This window comes from Phaseolus vulgaris, chromosome 11 (genome assembly GCF_051622355.1).
Source record: "Phaseolus vulgaris cultivar YP4 chromosome 11, ASM5162235v1, whole genome shotgun sequence".
Taxonomy (NCBI): domain Eukaryota; kingdom Viridiplantae; phylum Streptophyta; class Magnoliopsida; order Fabales; family Fabaceae; genus Phaseolus; species Phaseolus vulgaris.
In genome coordinates this window covers 11,608,650-11,630,612 of record NC_143508.1, presented here as the reverse complement: position 1 = coordinate 11,630,612, position 21,963 = coordinate 11,608,650, and the positions used below count along the sequence as shown (strand labels likewise).

At 32.6% G+C, this 21,963-nt stretch overlaps 1 protein-coding gene across 4 annotated transcripts; it reads right to left on the bottom strand.

Moving 5' to 3' along the window:
• Nucleotides 1–57: 57 nt before the first annotated feature.
• Nucleotides 58–7,458, bottom strand: LOC137833846 (Polynucleotidyl transferase, ribonuclease H fold protein with HRDC domain-containing protein). Of its 4 annotated transcripts, none has more exons than XM_068641991.2 (12): nt 7,154–7,458; nt 6,444–6,685; nt 6,245–6,343; nt 5,680–5,763; nt 5,452–5,538; nt 4,131–4,251; nt 3,571–3,752; nt 3,444–3,482; nt 2,269–2,768; nt 1,711–2,185; nt 812–1,464; nt 58–361 (listed from the first exon to the last, which is right to left on the bottom strand). In XM_068641991.2, exons 1-12 carry the CDS (start codon nt 7,377–7,379, stop codon nt 355–357), a joined length of 2,715 nt encoding a protein of 904 aa, XP_068498092.1. In that variant the 5' UTR covers nt 7,380–7,458; the 3' UTR covers nt 58–354. The 4 variants fall into 4 exon arrangements, with proteins under 4 accessions (XP_068498092.1, XP_068498061.1, XP_090153198.1 ...); XM_068641960.2 differs by having other exon boundaries at nt 58–332; XM_090297072.1 differs by having other exon boundaries at nt 6,241–6,343; nt 7,154–7,432.
• Between the last annotated feature and the right edge of the window lie 14,505 nt (nt 7,459–21,963).

Here is a 21,963-nt window from a genome sequence, read left to right as displayed (position 1 = left end):
CAGTTTATCCTTGGTAAACATGTCACAACAACGTTCTGTTGCTTTTGTAAATTCATGTTTGAATAATTAGACCATGGGCAAAAATGTCATTGACAGTTATTTGTACTTCTGTTACAAAAAGAAAGTACTCGAAATTTTCAAATAGAGAAATCAACAAAAAATGAAATTAAGGAGTCTATGTAGTTTCTATGCGAGGGGAAGCTGAGTATGAAACAGATTTCGACGGCACCGAAATACCAAAACATTCACATTATTGTAATTATTACTCTCCAGTTGCAGAAGCCGCTCTCTTAGGTTTGTACGCACTGAACTCCCCGAACTCCCTTCTTCCACTGGCAAAAAGAGTGTCCAAAATCAAAGCCTCGACAAAAGGAATGAAAACTCAGTCGCAATACACATAATTATTACAAGTAAACTACAGATAACTACCTAATAAACAGTAAAACTAACATTAAAAGATTTTGGGATATTAACTAGATATATTGAAGTTAAAAGTAAAAAAAATAAAGTAGCTGACTAAATAATGTGAATGCCATTTTGAATATGAATATATTCGCGTATGGTATGATGTATGAAACTAAAAATAGTCTCCTTTTTCGGATTTTGCACGAACTTGAAAATGACTTGTTTATATTCTTTCAGTTTTTTAAGGGCGAGTATTATTTATGTTCTCGTAACCCACTGATTCGATAGCAATATGCCTCAAAAGGTATATTTAATATACGAAATAGATGATCATTGAGCATAAATTGACGCATAAGGATGAAAAATTGTGATTAGAAAGATAGAAGAACAGATAACCATAGCATACCTGTGTTTTACATCCCAACCAACCGGAAGAAAACGTGGTTTTACAGCGTCCACAAATACTTGTCTCCATCTCTGACAAAAGTCTCGAATACCATCTTCACCATACTCCCTCAGTAAATGTTCTACAACTTGTTTCCCATGAGGTCCATGTCCCAAGAGAGAGAGTTTTGAATTATGTTCGGTATGCATAGATTTTTCATCATTGGGAGAACAAGACAAGTCACTAAGTTCATTTGTTTCCCTTCTGCTCAGACTGCTGTTATCAACATTTACAGCAGAGTCGACGCCTTCATTGCAATCTGCAGTTTCAACTGTAATCGCATTTTTATTCAAAGTTGCAGAGCCAGGTCCATTAACTGTAATATCAGAAGCTGAAGTGGAGTTTCTAAAATCATCTTTTCTCATAAAAAGTTCTGTATCTACTTCATCTGTATATGAGCCATCAACTTTTAAGTCATCCACATTGCTCATTGTGGGTGAGCAACCAATATGATTATTCTGTTCTAGCAGTGTAGTATTCCCTGTAGAATGTTTAAAAGAAAACCCTCTCTTCTTCTCAAATCGTCTTCTCTCATGAGGCGTCATGCCAACTTGCAAAGCTCTTTCTAGATCTTCGTCAGATATGTCTCTTCCTCCATAATATCTCTTTATAATCTGCATGCAAATTAACAAATAACGAACAATGATAATCACTACAGAAGTATAATTTATAACCCATATTTTATATTTATAAGGCATCTAACCTATCTCCAAAGAATTTCCTTAAACAAATCAATTTAACTTGGCTTATCTCTAACAACGTTAGTTCAAACTATTGAATAGAATTTCATCAGGTGGGCAACTACAATAGTCAATAGCTGTGTCAAAGAAACCAAAATAACAACACAAATACAAGCAAACCTCAGTTAGTTCTTCTCGGCGACTTAGAGGCATTCTTGGTCCATGGCTTAAAAGAGCCATAGCAGCTGTTCGTAACTGTAATGGAGATACACCATTCTCTTCAATTTGTTTTTCAGTCTTTTGACTTGGATGAACTACCCTCTGAAGGTAGAGAGGAATCCCAAATTCAACAGCTATTTTCCTCTTGTACTTTTCTGCAGCAGCATGTGCGACCTCATGGCAATCCACACAAAGTAGGACAATATCATGAGAACGATGGCTTTTCAAATGCTCAGGGAAATGTACTCTGTAACATGATGGGATTATTCGATACCGTAAATAGTGATTTCCTTCACCACATCCAACACATATATTTTTCTTGCTCTGGATATAGAAGTCATTGTCTTCATCCTCTGGGCGGCCTTTGGGTTCAAAAAGAAGCATTATAGAGGGGGGATCCTGGCCAACAAGTTTTGCAAGATCCCGACTAAGATACCTGGAAATCTAAATATTAATCTAAGAGAAACCAACAGAAATTTTTAGTCTAAAAATTAGAAAAAAAAAATGAAGTGCACAAACCATTTAAGCTTCTTCTCGTCACAATAACAAAGTAGCCTCCCATCATTAGCAAATATCCGGCAATTGTGATAAACAGGAGATTTGCAAGAGAACTTTTGAACAAACAAATCTCGAGAAGCCTTCCGAGAAAATTGTTTAGGATGTTTTGGGCCCAGTTGTTTATGGGCTAAATTAGGTCTTAGGTTGCTGTTTATCAACAAAGCATAATTAAATATAGAAAGTGGACAAATCCCATTTTGACCTATAGACTTCTGAAGAATCACTGAATAAATATCATCATTAACCAACTTGTTTGCAAGAATATGATAGATATCACTCAGGTGACTGCAAACAACAGGAGATGGGGAAATGATGAAAGAGTTCACACCCATTTCCATATTGATGTCAGCCTGGGCTATGGTCTTGGGTATTTCAGAGTGACTAGCTGAAGGCTGACTTGCCAAAGCAACAATTGCCTGGTCCGAGAGTACATATTTTAAGCTCTCATCATGAATACGAGCCTGAAGTATGGACATGCAACAGAATAATAAACTCATGTTACTAACATACAATTTTCTGGCACCAAATAGAAAATTTTCAGCACTATATCAAAATTTGTACAGCAAGCTACAGAATCTTCATTATAAACTTATTTCATTTACCTAAGCACATGCTTGGAAACATTTTTTTCTGGGAAAATAATAGTTGTTTTCCCCCAAAAAATAAAGTTAGCAAAAGAAGTGATTTTTTCTCCAAAATAAGTTAAATTCATCACAAAATTAGTTTTGCAGATTTATTTTTGGGATAAATTATGGCAGAAATGAACTTAAACCTAAATATTTCTAATGCTATATACAATAGACTTGAAAAATTATCCCACCAATAAATAACTGAATATGTCAAGTGTTTTCAACATACCAGAAAACCAATACTCAATGTATTATCTTTCTTAGTCCATTATTACTGAGTTTTATTTTTCCAGACCGCATAAAAAGTGTTACCATAATTTGAAAACAAATTGACAAGACCTCTCAAATGACTATGAACACAGATTGAATTTATGCTCCATCCCCATAATTTGCAGTATTTAAACTAGAGGAAGTTAAGAAAGACTAATAGTCACACCGCACAGTAATAATCATAAAACTATTCTATAATGGTAGCTCAATTTAAGGAGCCTTCATATAATAACTCACCATCAGATCTCTCCATGCGCAAAGTTGCCTCACAATAATCTAAAGACATAATCAGAAGATCATATTAGAACAATATATCCAATTTGACTACTTACAATACTTAAAATCTGAACAGGAACCAGCAAACCTGAGTTTCATTTGATATAGACGGACAACCATGACTACTCACTTGACGAGAAAATAATGATAATGCAGAAGATTCACCAGGATATCCTTCAATCTCCTTTGTGAAAAGTTGTAAACATATCATGTTTGAACGCCGACTAGCCTCAAGAACAAAATGGAATTTGTCACTGGAACAAGAGTTTTCTGACAAATAATGAATTCAGAATTTAGACCCAACAACATTAACATAGCGTCCTAAGAAATTGTTGAGATGAGAAGTGACAAATATCAAACTTATTTCTTCAGTTAGTTCATCAAAGTTATCTGGTTAAAATGAGAAGATGCTAAGGCATACCATAATCATTTGTTGCAGATCTAGCACATCTCAGGTATAAAATAATATGTATACTTCCAAACTCATAATTTTTAAGGCATGGGAAAAATACAAAAGGAGGACATGAGCTTGATGAGGTAGACTTTCAAAGTTTCTGTCTACTAAATAAAATGGTTAGCATTTATCAGAACTTTCTTTTGTTTCTATTTTTTCTCTCTTTCCTCACAACATAAGACAAGAATAAATACCGCTGTCCAGTTGTTTGAGTTCATTGATCAGACAATTTGCAATATACAACAGAAAGTGTGCATCCGTTCGGGCATAATGTACCATTTCTGCTGAGAGAGGGCGTTGTCGCCAATCTTCACGCTACAATTAAGCATATAAAATAAATCAATTCTGAGCACTAACTAAAAACATCCCAAACACAGAACAATAGCATTGTGTCTTTTCCTAAACATTTTAATACATGAAATACGAAAAGGTTTGTTCGATAGCCTCATTAGTAGTTAAGTACATTAGGCTAGTTAGGTAATATAGTTGAAGAGGGCATGTGGCCTATATATATTCGAGGAGAGGTAGAAAATGAGATCATCTTGTAATTTTTTGTGAGAGAATTGGGGCCTCTGGGCATTGAGAGGCACAGACACTCAAAGTTTTGCAGTGTCCTCATAATTGGGGTTTCTTAACCCAATTTCTTAATAAGAAACCAAGTTCTATTCTTTGATATACCTCATTAAATATCTAGTTGCCTGCATCATTAATAAATAACCAATGTAACAGGACATAACGATTCAATTCCAATGCAATTGTGGGCACAATATAATTCATTGTTCAGATGGCTACTTCTGAAAAGTAGAAAAGGGAGCTGTTCAAATGTATAATTCAGAAATCTCTTCTAACTTGCAGGAGCAATCTCAAATTCAATTTAAATTGTGACAACTAAAAAGTCAGAATAGATGCGTTATTACACCATCTGCCCTCCTCATGATTGTGAAAATGAATTCACAATTAAAGTTCCGTGCTACAATCAACTATTGTATTTTAGCATGCCTGTCTAAATTTTTCTGTTTTTGTTCAATAAAGTTAGTATAAATTCACCATTCAAGCAATATTCAATTATTATCTTATCCCAATACATTTGTAACGGTTTGCCATTTCATCACAATAAATTTTAGTCTTAATCTCAACCGCTACGGGTCAAACTCCTTCAAATGTTTCAACTGTAATCCTATGTACAAAAGAAATTTATAATTGAGGTTTACCCAACAAACAAGTGAAAGAATAATTACAAAGAATGTTATAAAAACTTTATAAAAGAGAAATAGTTCCCTGAATGGAAGAGTAATTCTCCCATTCTATATAAGACTCCAGAAGTCTACCATTCATTGGGAAAAGCTAATAGAATGGCATAACTTTATAATTTCTTTTATAATGCTCAAACTCATTGTAGGCTGAACTCGGAAAATGAACAAATGAAAACTTTAGGTATTGCATTTTACTAAGTATTAGTTATCCAGGCTAATTAATAAATTCATTCAATGAAGGATTAACAACAGTAGGTCAAACCTGTAATAATTTATTTGTTGTCACACCACAGTAAGTTTCAAGCAAATAAGCAAGTGATTTATGTGGTTTTGACAGCACCTCGCATGCCTACAGTAAATGAACAACACACCGATTTAAAGAAAAAGGTTACCGCCTGTCAATTGTAAAATGCAAATTTCTCCAGTTCTGTTATGCATGAGGACAAGATTCTGTATGGTATGATAATGGCAACATGTAAAGGCAACTCACCTTTGAAGTATCAAATAGGTTAACAACATATATGTGGAAGTCCCTCTGTAGCCAGACTATATCATTGTCAGCACCATGGAACACCTATCCACAAATTTTCCATTGAGGGAAAAAAACTGTAATAAATAGACTTGGATGGAAAAAATACAGACAAACAACTCAACAAAATATTCTTCCATAGACAATATGCTTTTAATGCAATACCTATCTATCTACTTATGTACTTCTAGTTCCTAAATATCAGAATTGTACGATTTTAGTCTCCCAAAATTCCAATTGTCAAATTAGGTCCTCTAGGTATTGCAATGCAAATGAGCAATTTTGGTCCCTTTATATGTTCCATTAAAGACTAAATAGATTTTTCGGATGGAACACTAGATGATGGCATGACAAATAAGAGACCAAAATCCCACATTACAATACCTGAAAGATCAAAAGTATAATTAAACGGGTAAACAATCTGAATTATTCCAACTATATTTTACATTTTTTTTAAAAGTAAACCCCTCTCCCAAAATTTCTAAATCTTATTTATTTTAGAATATGATACCGATAACTTACATACTTTACAAATTGAAGGATTGGCGAAAACAGGGCGAAGAATGCCCATAAAATCATGCAGGGCAATTGCGTCAACCAAATAATCTTTCTCCCGCGTAGAAATCTGATTAATGAGATAAAAAGACAAATGCATCAACAAATTTATCAAACAGATTCCTGGGATAAGCAATCAGAGACAAGTTGTTAAAAATGCTCAAAATTACCTGAACTAATGCCGTAAAGCCTAGAAAAGATCGTAAGCTATGTTGCTCTGTATCCACAGCAAAAAACCTCTCTTCGCTCAACACATCAACTAATTCCTTTAACTGCGTCTCGGTGTGAACCCAAACATATGAATCCTTCATTTCCATGTCCACTATCTCAGTTCCAAATTCAATTTCAGGCTGAGGAGTTTTCAACAATGCTGTAATCTCCGCCTCAAACGGATGCGAATTCGAAGCATTCTCTGCAAGAAAACAACTAAACTCAATTTCATGTTCACAACCTTCATACACAACTCAACGCAGACGAAGAATCCAAAAGAAAATTAAAACAACGAATTTCTAGCTTTATGTATTCTGTATTATGTGCTAACTTTGATAGAAAAATCTCGATTATGAATTTACGATAACTCGTCACCATATTCAACCTTCCTCAAACTCACTTCATTTCATAGCTCAAAATTTCCGGAAAATATCGCCAAACTCCACTAAGCTCTTCAAATTCTAAACCTCGCGCAAAAAATCGCACGAACAAAAACAAACAGAAAAGTCCTCGAATTATCGCACGCATTACAACTGCGGAAACAACAGCTATTGCGTATTTCTTATGGTTACTACAACTAAGCATCACGTTCGAGTACTTGAACTTTCACGTGTCCCTTCGGTTAAATGCAACCAAACACAGAAAAGAGTGTGCGGAGTGTGGAATATACCGTCGTTGCTGAGGTGCTTGAACGGAGTGTAGGAATTATCCGATAAAACGCGCTTGAATGCACTCTGTGGTTTCCGTTCGGAATGCAAATAGCACGAACTAGAAGAAGAGTCGCGCTTCTTGCGCCTTCGCGCGTAGAAGAAAATGGATATCATAGCAGCTGCAACGGCTACTGTGGCCACGGTGAAAGTCACGCGCATCGTGTGAGCGTTATTCATTTTCTTCATCGGCGAGATTCAGTTTGGGATTTTGCTGAGCATGGCGGAGGCGGCGACCGCTCATGCTGGTAGCTGCAATGTTTGATTTAAGCAAGTGCTTTTGTCAGCTTACGTGGCACATTCAGATGTTGAAAACGTTTTGGCAGATTCTTTCTGCACCCCTACATTTTTCTTCCTGCACTCCACAATTTTGTAAATCCTGACCTTCACCTTTTATTTGAAATCGGGATCTGGAAATGTGCTATGGATTCATCAATCCAGAAGTAAATCATGTTGCTTTCTGGATGAGGAGGTGTTCCAGAAACAAAGTTTGCATAAATTGTTGATTTCTGGATTGCTGAATCCGGAAGCCTAATTTTTATTACGGATTGTGGTGGATCTCTGAAATAATTTTTTTCAATTATAGATTTCTGAATCCACAATACATATTTTGAATTACATATTGGCGGATCTGTAATGATTTTTTTAATTATGTATGTTCTGCATTTTTCTATTGATTAACACTGTCATTCATGTACTACTAGAAGCACCAATCTGGGAGGTTATCAGACGCACCAATCCAAAATTTTACCGAAAGCGTCAATTCAAAAATTTACCGAATTTTGTAATTTATAAAAAAAAATGTACAGTTTTTATATAGGGATGGTTTTGTCTTTGCACAACATTGTGGGGTGCAGGAAGAAACTGCCAAACATTTTTTTTATATAATTGGGCCTAGGTTGTAAAAGCTCAATTTGTACTAAGTTATTTGTTAGAGGATTCTTATTGCACCCCTATGGTTTCCTCCAGCACTCCAGGAGGTATGTAAAGATAAAATTAACCCCGGAAAATCTCTAGTTGTATTTCTTCTCTCCTTTCTTCCTATCTTGGTTGTTCTCTCTTGTTCTGCAGATTCGTTGTCAATCCTACCCTATTTGCCCACCGTCAATTATTTCGATTGAGTTGTCATTGGTGTAAAAGGTATAAGTTATGATAATTTTGTTTTTCTCAATTTTGTATTTGTATCATTTGTGTTTGAGATTTCCTCAATCACAAATAACTACATTGATTAAATCTAACTCTAGCACTCTATAGCAAGATCAAAAAGAAGATTAAAAGCAAAATCATACATAATATCAGAAGGTTAATTATGAAAATCGTGTTAATACAGACCCATGAACGTAAGTAAGGGTTAAACTCATTCTTATAAATAAGTTTACCGACACCATACCAAGAAATGCATTTTATTAAATATTTATTACACTCAACTATCTAAGACTGAGTATTAACTTAATCGTAGAAGAATCTTTTACATATATTCTTCTAGCATCCCAATTAAAAATCTGAGATCTTAGAATGGACGACAATCGCACTTAAGAGGAGAAAAACACCTTCCAACATGAGTACGAACAATATCAATTTTGTAAACTAAGTTATCATTGAATAGAAAGGTGTAAGATTTTATGTTTACTTTATTTTTCTGAATTTTGCAGATACTCTAGATTATGTGATTTAAAAATTTCACAGGTTATAGAATTATAGAATCCATGAATGATTTTAAAATTATAGAGTGTGAGAGATATCGCTTTGAAGATTAACATTAAGATGACGCCATTCAGAATATACTTTCGAATATAAAAAAATACTTCCAAATAACTTATGAATTATACAATTGTTTAAAATGTTTTTCAGCAATCTTTTAGCATTAGAAAAAGTCATGTTAGGTTTCATGTAGAAGTAAATTCTGTAAATTGTTGACCAATCTTCCCTCCATTGATAAAGACAATAACACTATCCAGTTAAGCCTTATTATTATAAGGGCATAACTAGAATTTTAACATTTGTTGGATGTAGAAAGAAAGCATGGGTGCAAAGAAATCCCCTATTTAGTGTGGGTTGTTAAGTCCAGGAAGCAATCCCATTACTTGTTTTTGAATTACAAGTTATAGAACACGTTTTTTGCTCCTAAATTGATCACGAAAAGAGCGACAGAAAAAACAAATGGTTCTCTTCAGTTACACAAATTTTTCACTGCTTTGTGGCTTTATTTTCGCAATTAATCAACATTTATAATTAAACAACAGTTAATTCTTCTTGAGTAAGATATTCTTCTTGAAGTAATACATTTTTAATCATATGTCTGAAAAAATATTAGTAAAAAAGGTTAACTTCATTATGCTATGGATATTCATGATTCAAATCAAACTGGCTTCCACTGAATATATTTGGAAAAGGTTAATCTCATCATGTTATAAACTTCATGATTCAAAAAAGGGAACTGTGAAAGATAATTATGATTTCCAAACGCACACAAAAATAGTTATATTATTTTACTAGAGTAAGAGAATAACACTATTTACCAAAGTTGTCTGTGGTCAAATCCCATCTTTATTGGCTAGTAAATTAATTGTCTAGGAAGTTAAATTTAAAATAAGTGTTTGTAAATTATAATTTTACAAAAAAAAGTACTTCATTAAAAAGTAAATATAATTTTCTTATTAAAAAACAAAAAAGTAATTATTTGACTAAAAAATAAGCACAGATAAACTATGAGGTTCAGACACTTATTTTAAATGGCATGTTCGTGTCAGACACAGTATCGGTGACGACACTTGTAGGACATTTATCGGTGAAGTGTTTAATTCAAAAAAATATTTGTTGGATTTCTGAAAATTCTAACACAGTTCTAACACAATTTTAAAAAGGATAAATACAATAATTTTTTAAAAACTCAATTTATTGTATAAATTTTTATTATGATTATAAAAATAAGGAACAAATTCTTTTGAATTAGTCATGAAAAACATTTTTTATGCTCCAAAAAAATATGAAACATACTTGTGTACATAAATATTTATTATCAATTTATATAATTTATAATTATATAATATATAGATCTGTGTTCCTGTTCTACATTTTAAAGATTATACGTGTCTATATTTGTATCGTGTCAGTGACGGTATCTGTGTATATATAAATATATAAATAGCAGGTAAACCAAGTCGTCTGAATTTGCAAACATAAAAAAAACTGTTTTATTTATCTGCTCGGTTCTACTGCTAAATTGGCTAGCTTATGAACCAATAATAAGCATAAAAATAAAATACAAAAATATAAATTAACCAAACTCTAAATATTTGTAATTTTTAATTTAGTCATGGATTGATAATTATGCTAATACTTTTCACGGTTCAAAAATTAATAACAATAATAATGTAATTTTAGTCTCTAATGTTTGTTAACATTTTTCATATTGATAAATTGGACTAAAAATAGTTGGATTTAAATTTTTATCTTTAAAAAAATTATCATGTATATTAAGATTATGGAGATGAAATTTATATGTTTTCTAAAATTTGAAGATTCTGAACTCATTAATAAGAAATATAAGAGCTTTAATTATATTTTTTTACTGCAATTTCATTAAAAAAATCTATTGAACGAACCCTTCTTAGTTCTCTATTTGTGGAAATTACTGCTATAGATAATGTTAAGGCAGAAATATGAGTGGCAGCATGATGATCATATCTGGTTAAGATGGGAATGGTGATCAAAGCAAACAATAATGGTGATTTGGATTTGGTGGAGACAATTAGAAAATGCCATGTTGATTATGTCCATGTGTCTGTCCCCCACTGGGAGAAAAAGTGTTTTTTCTTCTAAGTTAAAGTAAATATTAAATAAAGATAGTGATTTCTGCATGGAGGAATGGCTCTTCTTGGACTGAAAAATTGTGCGAGATTGGTCAATGAAGAAGAACTCTTTACTGTGGCTGTAGCTTGTCGGCACATGGATGCTACAAGATGAGACGTAAAGGAAAGTTAAAGCATTGATTGAGCTGTGAAAAATAGCAAGAACCAGTCACATCTCATGGTGAAGTCATCGTTCAGAAGTTAACATAATGCACAAAAGCATAATGCGAAAAAGAAACATAAAACTTTAGAACCTTAGAATCTCTACCTTTTAATAAGTTTCTATTTGTTCTTCTTCTTCTTTCACACTAGTGCAATTGTTTAGTAATGTACCCTAAATTCATAGATCACACTTTTTTTTGTTTTTTTAATGGAATACAACATAATATTGCACATATTCCCACCTCTCAAGTTGTTCAAATTAATGTATAAAACTCGAAATTTTGTTACAATTTTATTTTTGTAAAAGATTTTAAATATTAAGAATATATATATATATATATATATATATATATATATATTGCCTTTATCTCCTAAATACGTAAGATTATGGAACGTATAAGAACAAAACATTATATATTAATTATATTAGAGAAAACAAAAAAAAAATCACAAAAAATTATATTTTTGTCAAATTGTGTTTGATTTTTGTTTTCAAACTACATAGTTACATTCCATTAATGGTTTGAGGCTGAAAACTTATTCACACATAAAAAGCAGCAAAGTACATTATATTTAGTTATTATATTTAGTAAGTTGTTTGAATTTAACTGCAATTTAATTTATTGTGGATGTAGAAGTTAATATTGTCAATTAAAATTATTGTTCTGACGAGATCTAGTGTTATGTTGATGATTTATAGTTTCTTTGATTCGTGTTCACTCGGATAGAAAAAAAGAATTCTTCATGTTTGTATCCATTCAATTGTTAAGATAGAAAAGTAATGAATTGTTGATGAGCAACAAAATTACTTCCCTGTGTGAAGAGAAGAAAAGCAAACAAATCTGTCAAAAGTTATATAATATTATCAAAAAGTTAAAATTACCCTTAACTTTTTTATACACAAATAAATAGCATTTTATATATCACAATAATAATAATTTTTTATTTGATTTGATTTAATATTTTGTATATGTATTTATAGTAAAAATAAAAATAAAACTATGTTTTTTACATAAAAATTATTTAAAGTTGAAATGAAAGTTTTTTAAATTTATTACACTCCTAACTTTATAACTGAAAATTTACTTTTATGATAATTTTTCATATGTTAAGTAATTTGTAATTTGTTTAAAAATGATTATTTAACAGTATTTTGAATAAAATTTTAATTTAAATTTATAAAAAAACATCTCATATTTTATTATTCAAATATTTTTAAAAATATGGGTAAATTTGTAAATTTTACACATTTTAAAAAAAATAAAAAATTTCTTTATAATTATCATATCATTCACAAACTTCAATAAATTTTTCTCACAAATTCACACTAACATACCTTAATCCAAACAACTTTTTTTTTACACTTTCCTCTTAAATCACTACAAATTCACTTCTTCAAATGTTCTTCCAAATTCAAACACACCCTTAAGTTTCTAGATTTATTAACTAATATAATATAAATAAATTGACTTTTCCAAATAACTTTTATTTTACTGTAAATTTATAATTGTAACTTTACATACATCAAATAATATATGTAATGATTTGTTTGGCATTAATTATTTGGTAATGTTTAAGTTAAAGCGTTATTAAACAAATAATTTATAGGAAACTGTTTTAAAACACATAAATTGAATTAACTCAAATTACAAAATTCTGGTTTGATTCTATTCTATTTATGAAAATAATTTCAATTAAACCAAATCATACTCCACACTTTTCTTATTGGTTTGAGTAATATTTTAATAAAATATTGAATTAAAATGTTATATAAACACCCTATACTCTTTGTTATAAATCGGAAAAAAATCAAAATAATAGAACCATTATTAATATTTATTTAAGAAAAATATCAAAAAAAATATTCGAGAAAAGATATATATAATCTGATTTTGAATTTTGGAGTTTATTATATTTAAAGATATATTAACACTCTATAATGTTGATTTTAAACTGAATATGTTTAATTAACTTAATAAATTTTGACTAAATTTAAAATATTTATCTTATCCTAAAAGTATAATTAATTAAATAAGATATTTAATATTAGTTTTTGTGTCTATCTATTATTTTAAAATATATAAAACCTTTTACATGTCATAATATTTGTTCTTATATAAGAACATGATTGTTATAACAAGATGAGAAGGCAAACAATAACATAAATGGTAAGCTAGTGTTTTCCAATTTTACATGCATATATCAAAATCATATATATATATATATCTTGATAAATTACATTCAGATTTTATTCATATCTTGTCATGCATATTCAATTTATTCATTAAACATATATTAGAGTCAATTTATTCATTAATTATATATTTGAGTCAATTGTCTAACTCTTAGTCTGCTGGCTAGATCTCTATTATCAATCATTATAACATCATCAACATAAACATAAACATTTGACTTTACTTTGAATAAGAAGCTGAATTTAAACATCACTCAACCTTGTAAAATCGACTTATAAAGTGTAGTTTGCACTTACTTAAATATTATGAAATGTCCTTAGTTGATTTGAGATCTCCAACACCCTCACACACCAAGATCCTCTAATTTGTACGTGTGACTATATATTTACAGATGGTCTGATAGGGGCTCGATAACGAGTGGTCTGATAAGCCCAACAAATTCTCGCTAGAATAGACTTTAAATGACTTTGATACCATATTAAGAAATGGACTTTAAACCTAACTTAACATTATAAAACTGATTTATAAGATAAGGTTTGCACCCACTTATATACTATAAAATGTCCTTATCTCTAGTCGATGTAGGATCTCCAACCCATCCCCTCACGCTGAGATCCTCCAACTCGTGCGTGTAACTATATATTATGGGTGGTCCGATAGTGGGTGACCTAATAAACCTAACAAACTCTCACTAGGATAGACTCTAAATGGCTTTGATACCATATTAAGAAATTGACTTTAAGTCTAGCTCAACTTTATAAATGGCTCTGATACCATATTATGAAGTGAATTTTATGTTTAACTCAACATTATAAAGCATGTTTTACAAGGTTTAACGTTCACTTTTTATAACTTTTGGAAGATACATGCATTGAATTAGATTCAAATATTTATATTTGTTAAACTATTTTCATTAACTGTCACAACAACAAAGTTACATAATAAGAACACATCTATTCATGTTACATGATGAATTCATATGACATATCTGACACAGTTTCTTTCATATTGCATATCAGGTATAAGAATATCATTTAATTCTTATCACCTGACATTTTCCTTTATGTGAGCCCAATATAAGTAGAGCCAAAATATCTCATACAAATTTTCAAATTCAATACACAACATAAATATATCAAAAGAGTATTCTTTCCTTAGAAATAATCATGTTTACAACACATCATATGTCATATCACAACCTAATAATCCTTATTCTTATTCATATACTTTTCAACTTAATTCATTGCTCATTTCATATTATAAATAACACTAGTGCAGAAATGTAAAACAAATGCGGCTATTTTACATTTACAAATGCGGTCATAGAACCGCATTTGATCAGCACGCATTCGTAAATCGGGCATTTACAAATGCGGTCATAGGACCGCATTTATAAATTAGATTTACAAATGCGGTTACTTAAAATAACCGCTTTTGTATATTATTCTGAATGAGGGATGAGGGTTAGGGGTTTAGGATTTACGAATGCGGTCTTGGTAAGAACCGCATTCATAAATCACATTTACAAATGCGGTCTTGGTAAATGACCGCATTTGTAAATAGTGTTTTTTTTTTAAAGTGCAGTTTGTATTGTGCATAAACCATATAATTTAATAACCTGCATAATGATCAAACCCAGCCAGACAAATACAGAAATATAGTAATCAATTGAAATCATCAAAATGTACATTTACAAGTAATCAAATTACATATAATAAAACCACTATTATTTACCTATGCTAGAGTTATAAAAATTTATGAAATATGTGGACCAAGAATCTCTAACATATGAAATGCCTTCCTCATTCATTGGTGTTTCTTCTGTGAATAACTGCATTGCAAAGTTGACATAAATTAGTTTTTAGATATATATATATATGTTCAAGAATTATAAAAATGATTTAACATATATAGTACCTCTTTCCAACCAGTTTTAACACCTAGTCTTATAATGGTAATCATCCATTGCATAATGTAATAGCCACACTCATAGCTTCCTGGTTGTTTATTACACTATAATTCAATAAAAAGTAATATGTTAGTATATTGATAAACAATGATAATAGAGAAAGAAAAAAATTACAAACCTTAATTCTTATCCAGTTCAAATTATTTGAACTTGATCGACCTTTTAGGATGTTATATCCACGCCATGAACTGGTTAATACAAAAAACCTCGTTAGTAGATGGTTAATTAGTAACATATACAAAGTTCAGTTTATAATGTACTTACGTATCAATGATATCCTTAAATTTTGTGGGAATCTTCTTGTGTAGGGAACAGAACCACACAGCAGTCTTATCAACCATTGATAAGACAAGTAACTGCCAATGATGCCTATATCATCAATGAAAAGAGTTAGTAAATATTTAAAACATGAAATAATAATAATTGATGACATATAATTAAACTTACTCATTAATATAAGGGCATAAATAAATTTGTTTTCCCTCTTTTTCCAGGGTGTTAGTGATGTATGCTTGAGTCTCATATGAGTTTGGTCCAACGGGATTAGTATATGCAGGATCTAAGAATCCATACATATTTTCCTTCCCCTCAGTGATACAGACTCTATGCAAAAACCTACAAGTTTTTAGTTAAAGCATAATCAATAATAATTTAACATAAAGTAAATTGAATAATAGGTAAAGATACTTACATCATAAAAAATTGAATTATACTTATATTGAGCTCCTGTTTCCCAGATATAAATTCTGATAAATATGTGTTGTAAATCATCAGTGGCAGTTCAGTGTTTATTTGAAAAAATGTATTATCCCACGGAACTGGAAAAGGTTCATTGCCAATCTGACTAACAATGAGACGTAGGGAAGCTATAGGATCGTCAACTGGAACCTCATGCTTCTTTTCCGGACTTGGTGGCTGAAAAGGTTTCTACAAGATAAACAACATTTGTATTAAATTATATGTAATATATAAATATAAATAAAAAATAATATAATGAAATGAAATTATTACATGAGGTTCGGGCATAGATCGAATGAGCTCTCTGGGCCAGGCAACGAATGTCTGAAATGCATCGGCCACAGTGGTTACCTCATCTGAAGGTGGTAGAACACGAGCATCAGGAAATCGTACTTTTTCAACTGTTACCTTCGTCACATCAGGGGAGAGAGGAACGTTATGTAAGGTGGTGGCGTTTTTATAGACTTTTCCAAGTGCCACCACCCGAGGAAGTTTTCCGCCCACTACCAGTAGCTCACAATCCTCCGTCTGCCCATTGATATCATCCCCTGATGTTGGAGGAGCCGCACAACTCCCCTTTGTGCTCTTGGGAGTGGGACTAACAAGGGGTTCAATTGGCTCAGCACAAAGTTGTTGCGATAGAAACTCTTGTCGCATTCGATCATTCTCCTTTTTCATCTCTAGCCACATCAAATCAGTCTCCTTTCTCATCTCCTCCATTAATTCTTCACGTATCTTAGTCTTCATTTGAGTTTCGTTCTCTTTGGAGGAGGAGGATGACTGTCATTCTGAAACTCCAAAATATAGTTTAATTCCGACCCCTTGTCCAGCTGCACGAACACGACCAGAGTGCTCAGGTCGTCCAATTGCTTCAACCAGGATATCGTGACGACCTTCAGCAACAAATTTACCGTCGGATTCCAAGGAATCCTGCAAGAGTACACAAAAATCATATTTTCAATCATTAATATAATTAATGCTTTAAAATAAATGAAAATAACAAAAATAACTTACAATTTTTTCGATGATAACCCCAGATTGCTCAGAACTTGGTGCACCCGACTTTTTAATTCGGGCCCTCTTCCATTTTACATGGCGAAAAGGTGGTGATGGAGGAGAAGTGACCCCTGTTTCCACATTCTCAGACAACGTCCCCTGTTGAGATTTCTCTTTTTCCACCATCAGTGTTTGCTCAAGTTTTCGATACCCCGAACGAGACATAACGTGCGGGGTAAGATTCTTCAAAGCTATCTCTTGAGCTTTCTTCCGACGATCCTGTCATAATTGAAATAAACAAACTGAAGTAAATAAGATAAACTTATTAATGTTATATAAACAAAAAAGTTACTTCACTTACCATCCAAGCCTCATTTTCACAGCTTTCTCTAAAAAGACGCCATGTCTTTTCATCAATATGTTGGTACTTTAAACATGGATTTTTGTCTTTAAGGTCGCCAAAAATGTATCTCGAAGTCAGTCTTGACTTAAAGGTACGAAATTTGAGTCCGATATTGGATATAATCTTTGATCGAAGCGGTTCCACATCAGAAATTTCAAAGTTTGCCTGCAAAATAACATCAGCAAATTAAAATTAATCAATGAATATTAAAAAGCATTATATCAAAATGTAAAGCTTACCAGAACATCCTCCCAGATCATGTTACGGTCGACCTCTGACACCTCATCCCATGAATTAATCAGAATGGAGAGCCTCTCAGGAGAAACAACTCCAAGATAGCTCATAAACTCATCTGCCTTAGGACCAAAAGCCACTCCAGTGTTGACGTCAATGTCAACACGTGTCTTCTCACCAGCAGAACGTCTCAATGCGAGACGCTTCAATCTAGTAGGTCCTCTGCTGCCTCGTCCGGATCGAGGTTTGAGTGGGGTCTGATCGTCATCCATGTCTCTGTTAAAAAAATTAGGTAACAAACATTAGTTAATCTGCATCGAATTAAAATCTTATAAAAATAATACATAAAAATGTAAATAAAAAATGCTTATTTACAGGTTGCATGGAGGTTGAAAGTTCATATGTAAATTCCTTCACTGTGGTCTTTACGGGTTATATGTACATCATCTTTATTAATTATCTTTGGTGTGAATGAACAAGGGTCACCATTTTCAATATCATCTATGGTCTCCCCTTTTTTTTTGCCGTGTAAAACGACATACCAATGTTCTAACATAGGATCTTTCACGTAGAAAACTTGAGATGCTTGTTGAACCATTATAAATGGCTCATCTCGATACCCTATCTTTCAAAAGTCCACTAGTGTGAATCCTGAATCATCAATTTTAACCCCACTTTTATTGTCAACCCATTTACACTTGAAAACTGGAACGGAAAACTTAGTGTAGTCAATCTCCCATATCTCTTCTATAAACCCATAGTATGCCATTGATCCAAGTACTGGATTTGTATCTTTCGAAGTCGAAAACTGCATTGACTCGGCTTCAAGAGTAACACCAGAATTTTGAATTGTACTCTTTTCATCCATGGACTTCGTGTAAAATATACAATTATTCACTTCGTATGCTGTACATGAGATGACATCAAACTTCAATCCAGTAGCCAACCAGGTCAAGGTCTCTGATGCCGTTGAATCCTTGAACACCTCGTCTTTAAACCAATGCATTAAAGTTCTATTATGTTCCATCAAGACCCATTTCTCTGCTTGTCTTGGGTTATTTGCCTTTACAATGGCTTTATGAGCTTCTATGTATGGTACAACTTCATCCGTGTTATTCAATATGTACAAATGTGCTTGCAAGACTTCTGATCGAGATTTGCTTACAATATTCACACCACGTAAACATTTACTTGTAGAACGCCTGTGGTGCCATGAATTAGCAGGAACACCTATTGGATTTGCTTTTGTCATGTACTTTGAACAAAATTCAATACTTTCTTCAGCTATGTACCTTTCAATCATTGAAGCCTCTGGACGATAATGATTTTTCACATAACCTTTCAAAATTTTCATATACCGCTCAACAGGATACATCCATCTTAAGTATACTGGTCCACACAATCTAACCTCTCTTACCAGATGCACAACTAGATGAACCATGATGTCAAAAAAAGACGGAGGAAAAAACATCTCCAATTCACACAAGATAACAACAATTTCATTTTGAAGTTCATCTAGTTTTGAGGGATCAATGACTTTACAACAGATGGAAGAGAAGAATGAGCACAAACGGGTTATGGTATGTCTAAAATTTTTTGGTAAGATCCCACGGATAGCTACTGGCAACAACTGTTGCATCAAGATGTGACAATCATGAGACTTCAACCCAATTAACTTCAAATCTTGCATTGACACTAGGCTCTTCACATTTGAGGAATGTCCTTGTGGCACTTTCACACCTTTTAGACATTGACAAAAACTAATTTTTTCATCTTTTGACATTGTGTAACAGGCTGGGGTCAAATATGTACGCTTACCCATTTCTATGGGTGCCAACTCGTCGCGTATGTTCATCTCAATCAAATCTAAACGAGCATTTAGACCATCCTTCGTCTTCCCGTTAATGTTAAGAAGTGTACCAATTAAGCTATTACACACATTCTTCTCAACATGCATTACATCTATACAATGTCTGACTTCTAACCTCGACCAGTACGGAAGATCAAAGAAGATTGATTTCTTCTTCCAAATATTTGTCGCAGATGACTTTTTTTTGACTTACCGAAGGTGTGGTCTATGTTATTTACCTTTTCATAAACCTCAACACCGGTTAATGGAGTTGGTGGACCACTACCCTCTTGGTGTCCATTAAAGGCTTTTTTCGACCTCCGGTAAGGATGATGACTTCTAAGAAACCTCCGATGCCGAAGATATACTGTTTTCCTTCCATGTTTCAATTGTTGAGAAGCAGTATCTTCTTCGCATATTGGACACGCTTTGTGACCCTTAACACTATAACCTGATAAGTTACCATATGCCGGAAAGTCATTGATGGTGCAAAATAACATGGCATGAAGCTTGAAAGTTTCATTAGCAAATCCGTCAAATACTTCAACACCCTGGTCCCACATTAACTTCAAATCTTCAATTAGGGGACTTAGATAAACATCAATATCATTCCCTGGTTGTTTCGGACCGGATATCATCATAGACAACATCATGTATTTTCGCTTCATGCACAATCCAGGAGGTAAGTTGTAAATAACTAGTAATACAGGCCATGAACTGTGATTTGTACTCATATTACCAAACGGATTCATTGGGGGTCCATGCTTTTCCATGTCATCAATAGAATCATCATCTTTTTGTTTCAACTTATAACGTGATAACCCACACCTTGGACAACTTTTCAACAATTCAAAATCTTTCTGGTATAATATACAATCATTAGGACATGCATGTATCTTTTTGTACTCCATACCCATTGGACAAAGAATCTTTTTGGCCTTGTAATTACGATTAGGTAGACTATTTCCCTCTGGAAGCATATCCTTCAACAGCTGGAGCAATTCCGTGAAGCTTTTATCAGTCCATCCGTTTATTACCTTCAAATTCATCAATCTTAACACCGCCGATAACCGTGTGAAGTTAGTTGATCCAGGATACAAAGGAGTCTCTGCATCTTTTGACATACTTCCATATCCATGCGCTTTTGCAAAACACTCAGCTTCCACATCACAAATCATGTCCTCCAATCGATCATCATCTCCATCATCGTGTACTGCTTCATCCATGGTAGAACCCACATATTCTTCAGTTACGGAAACACGTGGTAAATTTAGTAATTCACCATGCCATGTCCAAGTTGTATAAGATCGAAGAAACCCATCACATAGCAGGTGTTCCCTCATGATATTCACATCCAGTATCCTTCCATTCAAACAGTTAACGCGCGGACACCTGATATTTGCTACATCATGACCACTAATAATCGCGTTACGCTGCACAAATTGTATAAATTCCTCTACTCCCCTTTCGTACTCATCACTTATACGAACAACATTAATCCAACCTCGATCCATTATATATTCTGGAATAGTTAGGATTTTCTAATAATTAGTATTCTATTCTATCTCACACATTTGCTGAGGGTCGAACACCCCCGGACTCAATCCAAACACGATAATTCTATTCTAAAAGTAACAATAACTAACATAACATAAAACTTTTATTAAAATGTAATTAACTACTAACTAAATATATAATATAAATTTAAGAAAATACAAATTATATAATACAAATTTATATATAATAATTTATAAATTAATTGTGTCTATAACTAATTTATTAAATTATATATAAATTATAATAAAAAAAATTTAAAATACACACAAATATATAAATTATTAGTTATTAGTTATAAATTCCAAGTTGTATTAGTTATTAATTAAATATATATTATAATACAGAAAAATAAAAATTCAAAATATTAAATAAATATTAAATACAACACCAACCTTTCCGTCGTGAACAAGCTTGATGGTGATCGGAGTGGCAGAGACACAAGACAAAGGCGAAGGCGGCGGCGGAAGCTGTGGCGGTGGCGGAGCAGGAAAACACCAGCGAACACCAATGGAACAGTAACCTAAATGCCACAAACGAAGTTAGGAAACGAAAATGACAATGCCAACGAAGTGAATAATGAATGATGCGAAAACGAAAACGAAAACGAAAACGAAAACGAAAACGAATTAGTGAAACTGAAACTAAAACTTACAAAATGCAGAGAGAAGAAACTGAATTATAAAAATGATTTAACATATCATGTTATTACCTCTTTCCAACCAGTTTTAACACCATCGACACCTGAACCGGTCAACGCAGACTTTCCTCCTTGGTGGGTCCCACCATATGTTTGACTTTGACTACGGTCAACGCCCGGGG